At 52.3% G+C, this 10045-nt stretch overlaps 1 protein-coding gene across 4 annotated transcripts in view; it reads left to right on the forward strand.

Moving 5' to 3' along the window:
• Positions 1-10045, forward strand: part of AGO2 (argonaute RISC catalytic component 2) — a 57520-nt gene that overhangs the window by 37776 nt on the left and 9699 nt on the right. For all 4 annotated transcript variants that reach the window (XM_029222571.1, XM_029222570.1, XM_029222569.1 and 1 more), the window contains 4 exons: positions 300-494; positions 2757-2891; positions 7364-7465; positions 9573-9772. In XM_029222571.1, coding sequence (XP_029078404.1) covers positions 300-494; positions 2757-2891; positions 7364-7465; positions 9573-9772 — 632 coding nt within the window. The remainder of the gene's footprint in view (positions 1-299; positions 495-2756; positions 2892-7363; positions 7466-9572; positions 9773-10045) is intronic.

A 10045-nucleotide genomic window follows, 5' to 3' on the forward strand; every position in this document is an offset into this window, starting at 1 on the left:
TGCTTGAAAGAATTAGGAACACTGTCACTGTCACTGTTGCCAGGTACCTTCTCTGGGCTGATGTAATTCAGCCACATCTAATCACAAGCAGAATTAGGGGTTCAGAACAATTGTTGATTTTCTTATTAGGTCCCTCGGGCAAACCTTTACTCTTTGGAACACGTTTATAAACACTACAGCCACGCATTCAGAAGAATCGTAAAGGTGGTGGGTTTGCATGTGACGAGCCCTCTCCTGGACCCCCTTCACCCCTAGAGCGGGGGCCCTCGGGGCTCCTGCTGACCCGCGTTGCCCCGCAGGTCGTGGGCAGCATGGACGCCCACCCGAACCGCTACTGTGCCACCGTGCGCGTCCAGCAGCACCGGCAGGAGATCATCCAGGACCTGGCGGCCATGGTGCGCGAGCTGCTCATCCAGTTCTACAAGTCCACGCGCTTCAAGCCCACCCGCATCATCTTCTACCGAGACGGCGTCTCCGAGGGGCAGTTCCAGCAGGTCGGCGCCTCCCCCGCGTCTTCCCTGCCCTCTTCTCGGGGTCTTAAACTCACCTGTTTCTCGGCAGGACGGCTCCTTGGGCTCGCTAATGAAGACAGTGGGGTGGTTTTTGTTTTGCCCCGAGGTTTATCTGGTCACCGTGTGGGCGGTAGTGATGGACTCGGGGTTGTCAGGACCCTGCGGCAGGTGGGGCGGAGAGGCCTGTCCAGGCGGACTTGGTCCAGATCACGCCAGCCAGGGGCCCTTCCCGGCTCCAGGTTTTGCCTTGTAGGCTGTGGGGGTTCTCTGTGGGGCAGGGACACCACTGTGGCTTGGGGGTCACCTCTGTCTGCAAAGGAGGGGGCGGGCCGGAGTGGGGAGAGCGCAGAGCAGGGTGAGGACAGTGGCCGGGCGGAGGGTAGGTGGGAGCCCTTTGGAAATAGTCAATAGGACGCAGCCACTGTTTGGACGTGGAGGGAGAGGCGGCACCTTAGGTGACGTGTGGGGCATCGCCTTGAGGAAACGTCTGGAAGGCAGGGGAGCCTCTTAGACACCGGGGCACTGGAGGAGGGGCAGGTGAGGACCAAAGGGGGTTTGTTGCTGTGCTCCAGGTGAAAGCACCCGCAGCATCTCCAAGTCGAGGGGAGTGTGGGCAGCGGCGAATCCACCCGACCCTGGAACTCGGGGGATTGATGCCCTGAGTGTGTCCACGCTTGGCCAGGGCTAATGCCACCTCCATCCCTGCCACGTCTCCAGTGCACGCTTCGTCGAGAGACAGTGGCGGGGAAGGCAGAAGTACCCGATGCTGCAGGAGACCCACCCAGACAGAAAGACATCCTAAGAGGCACTCCAGTGCGTCCCAAGGCCCCAGGCCGCCCTGCTAGGCAGGTGGGGTGGCACGTGGCCAGGCACAGGTGCCAGTGCCTTCCTGGTCCAGAGTAGGAGCAGCTGAGGCCACAGCAGGCGAGGGGGGTGGCTTGAGGTTCCTTGACCGTCTGGTAGCTCTTGGCCAGGGCCCCTGATTCAGAGCTTCTGTGGGAGCCTGGGTTGGGGGTTCCTGTGCCGCCTCTCGGGTCCAGATCCAGCTCGTGCCAGCCGGCCTCGAAGCCCCTCTTACACAAAACCGTCTGGTTCCCTCCGCTGGGAGATGTTCTCCCCTCTTCTGAGCACTCGTTCACCCTCTGTCATGGGCATTCTTACTACAGAAGAGGGTTTGTGTCATCCTCCGTTTTCTCTCTCGGTGAACGCACTCCACATCTTACAGAATCACCACAATGGGGTTTCTGGACCCAGAACCCAAGACATATTTTTGAGACATCACAACACAATATTTGACGAGGGCAGTTGCTAAAACCTTGAGGTGTGTGGTCCCTGTAGCAGCCATCACCACCCCGTGCCAGGCTGTGGGCCTGTTCATCTCTGACACAGGTGGGGGAGCAGAGACAGTGCCAGCATCCTTGTACCCTAACTCCTGGCGCTTCGCAGGTGACTTTAGTCTTCACAGCAAGCTTGCAAGGTGTGATGTTCCCATTTTAAAACTGAAAAAACTGGGGATCAGACAGGGTGCATGGCTTTCCAAAGCCACACAGTTGCTTAGTGGTAGAGCTAGGATTTGAACTCAGGTCCAGCTCCTAAGCCAGTGGGTTTTTGGGTTTTTTTGTTTTGTTTTGTTTTGTTTTTTACTAGATTCTCTCCGTCTTCTCCAATCCAAAAATAAGCTGTTGGATTGATTTGTTCATGTATGTGTTTCCCAGTGCCTCATGTCCACGGTGGGTGGGAGCACTTAGAACATTCCAGAGACTGCGCTCAGCCTGTTTCTCCGTTATCTAACCTAAACCATTTAACCACGAAACCTGGGTATCGTTTGCTCCATGATATTATTGAAGAAACAGGCTCAGAGAGACAGAATCACACAGGTAACAGCAAGCTAGTGGAACTACAAGCCTTAACGTAAACATGTATCAAACATACACATGATTAAGGGATTCATTCCAAGATAGCGAGAGGCCTGAAAACATAATAATGATCCTCAAAAGTGTTCTCCTTGGGCTCCCCTGGTGGCGCAGTGGTTGAGAGTCCGCCTGCCGATGCAGGGGACACGGGTTCGTGCCCCGGTCCGGGAAGATCCCGCGTGCCGCGGAGCGGCTGGGCCCGTGAGCCACGGCCGCCGAGCCTGCGCGTCCGGAGCCTGTGCTCCGCAGCGGGAGAGGCCACGACAGTGAGAGGCCCGCGTACCGCGGGGAAAAAAAAAAAAAAAAAAAGTGTTCTTCTTTCTTTCCATAGGTTCTTCACCACGAGTTACTGGCTATCCGAGAGGCATGCATTAAGCTAGAAAAAGACTACCAGCCGGGGATCACGTTCATAGTGGTCCAGAAGAGGCACCACACTCGGCTCTTCTGCACCGACAAGAACGAGCGGGTGAGTGTCCTCGACCCTGGGCTGTGCAGCCTCGAGGGACACGGGTCTCATGCCCTGCACCACCTCCCAGGCTCTTGGGAGACCCGGCCCTTCGTGGCGACGTAGCCTGAGACGTTGGAGAAGGGCTCTCCTCAGTTTGGTGAGAAGCTTGAACCTGCAAACCCCACAGGTCCAGGATAGGTCCAGGCAGATGTCATTTATCCGATAAGGAAAATTACCAAAGGTGAGGTTTCAGGGCCAGTTAGCAACCATGGTCATAGACAGCATAGTGTAAAGAACGCGGGAGAATGCAGTAAAGTGGGGAGCCCACGGGGTGGTTAGAGTGCTGGAAGAGGGCCTGGGGAGCTCACTCAGGGGTCTGGTCTGGAGAACACTGACAGACAGCGGTGTCCAAGCTCCTCATCCCTCTCCTGGCTGCTCCAGAACAAGAATCACGAGCATGCAGGAGACTTAAGACTTGTAGTGATAACTGCTGAGAATTGTCCACAGTTGGAGAAAGATCAGAACCCTTAGGTTAAAAGGCCTCTCCTGTTCCCAACAGGATAAATAAAAATAAATCCATACCTAGACACATTGTCCTAAAACTGCACAGCGTCAAAGTAACTGCATGAGATAAAAGACCTCCCAGAGGGGAAGGACATTCCATCAGACTGTCCGCCAGCAGGGCTGGAAGCCGGGCGTTAGTGTCCACGTGGTGCAGCCCACTAACGCCACAGTGGCACCACAGCACCGAAAATGCTTCTTGCCTAAATGGAAGACAAAATGCAAATTGAGAGTCAGTAGCGAGGATAAAGGGGTACTTTGTCATGATCACCGAGAAGACAGAACAGCTGTGACGTGGATGTACCTCACGCCATGACCTAAAAATATGTAAAGAAAAAAAGTGAAGCAAAAACAGGCAGAATTTCAAGGAGAAATTGACAAACACACCATCAAAGAGGTCTGTTTCAACAGACCACCTTCAGAAAGTGAAACAGGCACAAGTTAGGAAAAACTGAACATGGGAAGAAAGGAATGAGCCAGACCTGACAGACAGAACTCTGCCTGTGACAACTGAGCTGGCGTTGTCCCAGGTCACAAAAGAGGTCTCAGGAGATTGCCAAACCTCAGTGTTCTACAAACCACATTTTTTTAAAAAAAATTAATTTATTTTGGGGGGGGGGGGCCGCGTTGGGTCTTCGTTGCTGCACGCAGGCTTTCTCTAGTTGCGGTGCGCAGGTTTCTCATTGCGGTGCCTTCTCTTGTTGTGGAGCACGGGCCCTAGAGTGCTCAGGCTTCAGTAATTGCGGCACGTGGGCTCGATAGTTACAGTGCACGGGCACGTGGGCTTCAGTAGCTGCGGCGCTTGGGCTCAGTAGTTGTGGCTTGTGGGTTCTAGAGCGCAGGCTCAGTAGTTGTGGTGCACGGGCTTAGTTACTTGACGGCATGTGGGATCTTCCCGGACCAGGGCTCGAACCCGTGTTCCCTGCATTGGCAGGCAGATTCTTAACCACTGCGCCACCAGGGAAGTCCCCAAACCACATTTTCTGTTACGTAGGAAAAAGCGTAAGAAAACTTAAAATTTTGATTTCAAGCCCACTGCAGGGAAAGCTGGTGTGCATAGGCCCCCTGCCACCTCAGCCTGCAGACTTCTCTTGCCAGGAGTCAGGAGGGCTCAAAGTCAGCTTATTCCAGCACCCCACTTTCTCTCTCAGAATAGAAAATCGTGAACTAGAAAATGAAGAAGCAATAGAGCATATTAACACAAGCAAAAGGTACTTCTCTGAAGATAGATAAACCTAGCAAGACTCAACAAAAAGAACACTTGTAATTGTGTTGGGAACAGAAGGGGAACAGTGGCTGCAGAGGGAGTGTGTGTTATTTGAATCATAATGGAATGATAACAACTTCATGACAACACATTGGAAAACTGAGAAGAAACAAACCCTTGTTTGTAGAATTACGTAAGTTACCAAAACCAGCTGAGTCGGATAGTCCAGCCATTGTTCCAAAAGGCATCAGACCCAGAGAGTTTTACAGGCAGGCTTTACTAAGGCTCCAAGAATAGATTATCTTAAAGTGTGGCAGAGCATAGGAAGAAGGGGGAAACTACTTAGCTTATTTTATGAAGTTAGTCCAGAGGTTTGTACAGGCAAGCTTTACCAGACCTTTGAAGAATAATCTTGTATAAAGTATTTCAGAGAACGGGAAAAGTCGGGGGGACTCACATTATGAGGTTAGCCTGATAAATACCAAATGTCGAGGATGTGGGTGCCGTGATGAGGAGCAAAGGGTCTGGAGCCAGATAACCTGGCTCCAATCCATCCCCTCAGCATCCTGGCTACGTGACCACAAGCTGTCAGCCCCTCTACCCCCTGGACCACCTTCTGAGGACGTTGGGAGGGTTGGCTGAGCTAACACGCAGAGCACTTAGCACAGAGTAAAGGCATTATTATGAAGAGGACTCTCCTACACTTCAGATGGGAATACAAATGGGTAACCAACTTGGAACGCTGTTTGGCAATTCTAGAGATCTACCCTGGAGGAACTCACACACTTGTGTACAAGAAGACGTGTATTCTATACGAATATTCTAGCAGTATTGTTTATAATAGCAAAAAGTTAATCTGTTAACAGGAGAAAAGGTTGTATTGTATTTATATACTGGCACTGATACAGCAATGAAAAATAATAAACTATATCTACCAAATGACTACATCTCAAAATTGTAATACAGAGCAAAAACAGAAAGTAGCAAAACATATAGGATACATGTATACAGTTTTGTTTTTTTTAATAAATGTATGTATTTATTTTACTTATTTATTTTTGGCTGCACTGGGTCTTCGTTGCTACGCGTGGGCTTTCTCTAGTTGCAGTGAGCAGAGGCTACTCCTCGTTGTGGTGCGCTGGCTTCTGATTGCAGTGGCTTCTCTTGTTGTAGAGCACGGGCTCTAGGTGCACGGGCTTCAGTAGTTGTGGCTCGCGGGGCTCTAGAGTGCAGGCTCAGTAGTTGTGGCACATGGGCTTAGTTGCTCCGTGGCATGTGGGATCTTCCCGGACCAGCGCTCAAACCCATGTCCCCTGCATTGGCAAGCAGATTCTTAACCACTACACCACCAGGGAAACCCCTACAGTTTTAAAATCTGCAAAGTAACACAATGTAGTGCTAACGGAGACCTAAATGTGTAGCAGAGAATAAAAGTATGTGTAGGAATAATAAAGTCTAGATTTGAGACTGCAGCGTGGAAGGGATACAAAGGTGGGCACTCTTTTCAAATATTTTACTTATTTTAAAAATCTGGGACTTCCCTGGTGGTGCAGTGGTTAAGAATCCGCCTGCCAATGCAGGGGACACGGGTTCAATCCCTGGTCCAGGAAGATCCCACATACTGCGAAGCAACTAAGCTCGTGCGCCGCAACTACTGAGCCTGCATGCCCAGAGCCCGTGCTCCGCAACAAGAGAAGCCACCGCAGTGAGAAGCCCACGCACTGCAACGAAGAGTAGCCCCCGCTCACCGCAACTAGAGAAAGCCCGCGTGCAGCAACAAAGACCCCACGCAGCCATAAATAAATGAACAAATAAATACACGAATAAATAAATAAATAATCTGAAGGTATAAAAAAGGTTGAGAAGAAGTGAGCACACACACACACACATCCGCAGGTGCAGAGGGGTCACACTGGAGATTCTCTTTTTTGTATGTATATTTGAAATTGCACGAGTAAAAAGAAAATCAGTGACTTCGTGACTGATGGGGAGTTTTGCTGTTTCAGTAACGTAGCTGGATGTTTGGTGGTTTTTCGATGCTAGAGTGTAAACTGAGAGTTAAGTGGTTTGGTAGAATTTGTAGTCCCTCCCACACCCCAGCTCCTTGGATGGCCTCTGGTGGAGCAACCCGCCCTCCCTGGTGGTGGTGATTGAACCCCCGGTAGAGTGGGGAAGTTCTTGACAGCTGTCAGGGCTTTCTAGCTCTTCTGCCTTGAGTAGTGTGTGTGTGTGTGTGTGTGTGTGTGTGTGTGTGTGTGTGTGTGTGTGTGTGTGTGTGTGTGTGTGTGTGTGTGTGTGTGTGTGTGTGTGTGTGTGTGTGTGTGTGTGCGCGCGCGCACATGGGCAGGTGACACGTGCTGTCACGTGTCCGTCGTCTGGTCTTAGATTTGTTATGTCGGTGACAGTTTCCATCTTGGCCTCAACAATAATGAAGACCCTTCACGTGGCCCATGCACATGCTTCAGTGAAGGGAAGACTCTGCATTTCCCTCAGAGGCCTGTATGAGATGGCGAAAAATAACCCCAGCCCAAAGAGAACAGGAATTAATTTGATTTCAGTTGTTAGTATATGTTAAATTTTAATGCCATAGCACTGAGCAAATGTATTGGCCAATTTAAAGACGTCAGAGCAGAAGGCAGTGTGGCTGCGTCTTGCCTGCTTGCTTGCTTGCTTTGCCCTGTTGTCCCCTGGGCGTGTCTAACGGGCTCCTGTGTTGCTGAAGGTCGGGAAGAGCGGAAACATTCCAGCAGGGACGACCGTGGACACGAAAATCACCCACCCGACCGAGTTTGACTTCTACCTGTGTAGTCATGCTGGCATCCAGGTAAGGACAGAGGGTCCACTTTGCACAGTCTTGGTGTCTCTGGGGTGTCGTCCACACATTCAGCAAACACCTGCAGAGCACAAACCTCGTGCCAGGTGCTCCCATGGGCACTGGGGATGTGGTGGTGAACAGCACGGATGGGGCGCCAGTACCTGCAGAGCACAAACCTCGTGCCAGGTGCTCCCGTGGGCACTGGGGATGTGGTGGTGAACAGCACGGATGGGGCGCCAGTCCATCCCGAGGGGACGCAGGTGGTTGACCAGTGAACCGTGGAGGCTGAGAACCATCAGGTGTTGGGGACGGAGGACCCACTGGGGTGCTGTGCTGGGCCGGGAGTGGGTTCCCATTTTAGCGGAGATGAGGTCCAGGAAGAAGGAGCAGGGAGTGTGAAGGCCAGGCAGGCTGGCGGGGACAAGTGGCGTCCCTGTGTGCTTGGAGTTCGGCGAGCTGGATGGGGTATGAGAGGTGACGGAGCGGCGGGGTCAGCCTTGCGTGCCCACCACGCACGGGCACTGGTGTACGGGGAAGGTCAGCACGTGGCATTCCTTGTCTCTCCCGGCGAAGAGACCCACAGCTTGCCAAGAGTGATTCTGAGAGAATGCTGCCACCTCAGAAGTGCCACGTCCAGCGTACCTGTTGTCAGAGCTGAGCCACCAGGATCTGCGAGGCTGTGCCCCTTGGGACAGGAGGGACTTGGCTCTGGGTGCCCGTCCTGCTTCACCACAGAGGGGCTTTTGGATGTTTCAAGTTATAAGTGAGGACTTAGATATCCATCCTCAAGGGATTTGAACTTAAACTTGGAGGGCTTGCCGTAAACTTTGTACTTCTGCCACGGGAAATACACCTGCACGTCCTTCACATCACCGTGGCTCTAGAACAGGGCTTGGCAAACTGGCCTGTGGGCCGCATCCAGCCTGCAGCCTGTCAGGGTGCAGCCTGAGGGCTGAGCGGTGTGTACGTTTTTAAAGGTTGTTAAAAAGGAAGAAGAGGAACGTGGCTCAGAGAGGACGGAGGCTTCCGCAGTGTTTCCCGGACACGTCTGTCCCCGTGATGGCTTCCGTGTCGGGCGGGCGCTTTTTCTGTACAGGCCAGCCCGGCTTCCATCACAGTCTGTCTTTCCTGGCTTCCCTCCTGGTGGGTGGAGCCCTCGGCCCCGGGGCCTCTGGTTTGTGTAAGGGGTAAACCTGTCTCCCTGCATCTTCTGCGCAGGCACTTTCTAATGGGGGAGACCTCGCGCTGGAGACGTTTAAGTGCTTTGACAAAATGGGCCTCAAGGGGTCCTGCTCTGCTGTGGTTGCCGTGTCCTCAGCACACCCTCTGACACAAGATACCCCACTGCCCGCAGGCCCCCATGACGGCCACCCATTAAATGCTGAAAGCGGGGCGCGGAATGTGTGCTTCATCGGAGGATTAGAGCGTCTGCCGCTCACCAGTCTCCGGGGGCGTGAACACAGACAGAGAGTCAGGAAGGGCCTGCTTGTTGGCTGGCTTGGGTTGAGTGGCAGGGAAGGCAGGTGGGGAGAAGCCAGAGAAAGGCCCTTCCCTCAAGCGCGCTCCTGGCTGACCGGTCATGGGTGCCCCGGCAAGCAGTGCAGCGGCTGTGCCGGCACCTGAGCCCCGGCGGGCATGGGCCAGGCGACCAACCCCACCTCCTTCAGTTTTGAAAGATTCCACACTGCACAAAATAAATATATGTTCAAGCTCCCATTTTAAAGGCGTTAATATGTAACTTATTAGAGATTTCTTCTTGCCTTTATAAATAAAGCATTGTAGAAAACCTAGTATATACAAATGACATTATCCTCCAAACAACCATTTCTGTATTATATCTTTCCTATGAGTTTTCTCTACACAAATAATTGTGTGTATAGTCTGTTATTTTACCAGTAAGGGGTCATAGAATATGTGGCTCTGATGCCTGTTTATAATGATACACAATAGGATAATATAAATACCTTCTTGCCACTGAACGTCCTCCCACTGTATCCTCTGTGAAGGATTCTACTGTGGGGTGGAAGCACAGCTTCTCTCGGCAGCACCCTTTGCAGGTGAGTTCTGGACTTCTCTCTTGCATGTTTACCTCTCTGACCCTCTGATCTGCTTTTAGGGAACAAGCAGGCCTTCCCACTATCACGTGCTTTGGGATGACAATCGTTTCTCTTCCGATGAGCTGCAGATTCTCACCTACCAGCTGTGTCACACCTACGTGCGCTGCACACGCTCCGTGTCCATCCCGGCGCCAGCATACTATGCTCACCTGGTGGCCTTCCGGGCCAGGTACCACCTGGTGGATAAAGAACACGATAGGTGAGTGGCATGCCTTTCCTGGCTGGGGTCGTTTCTGCAACAGGCTTTGGCAGCTGCTTTTCTGGAATGGGAAGCAGTGGGGTCCCAGTGGCTGGAGCCGACCATGACACAGACACCCAAAAGCTAGCATCTTCACCGCCATTTGTTAGCTGTGTGGCTGCCTCCCCAGATGGCTGGTGCGTGGTCCTAACTTAGCTATCAGTGTGCTGCCTCATGGTGCGTTAAAGGCTGCGCTCTCTCTCTCTCTCTCTCCCTCTCTCTCTCTCTCTCTCT

This window comes from Monodon monoceros, unplaced genomic scaffold (genome assembly GCF_005190385.1).
Source record: "Monodon monoceros isolate NGI ecotype Baffin Bay Population unplaced genomic scaffold, NGI_Narwhal_1 Super_Scaffold_14, whole genome shotgun sequence".
NCBI lineage: Eukaryota > Metazoa > Chordata > Mammalia > Artiodactyla > Monodontidae > Monodon > Monodon monoceros.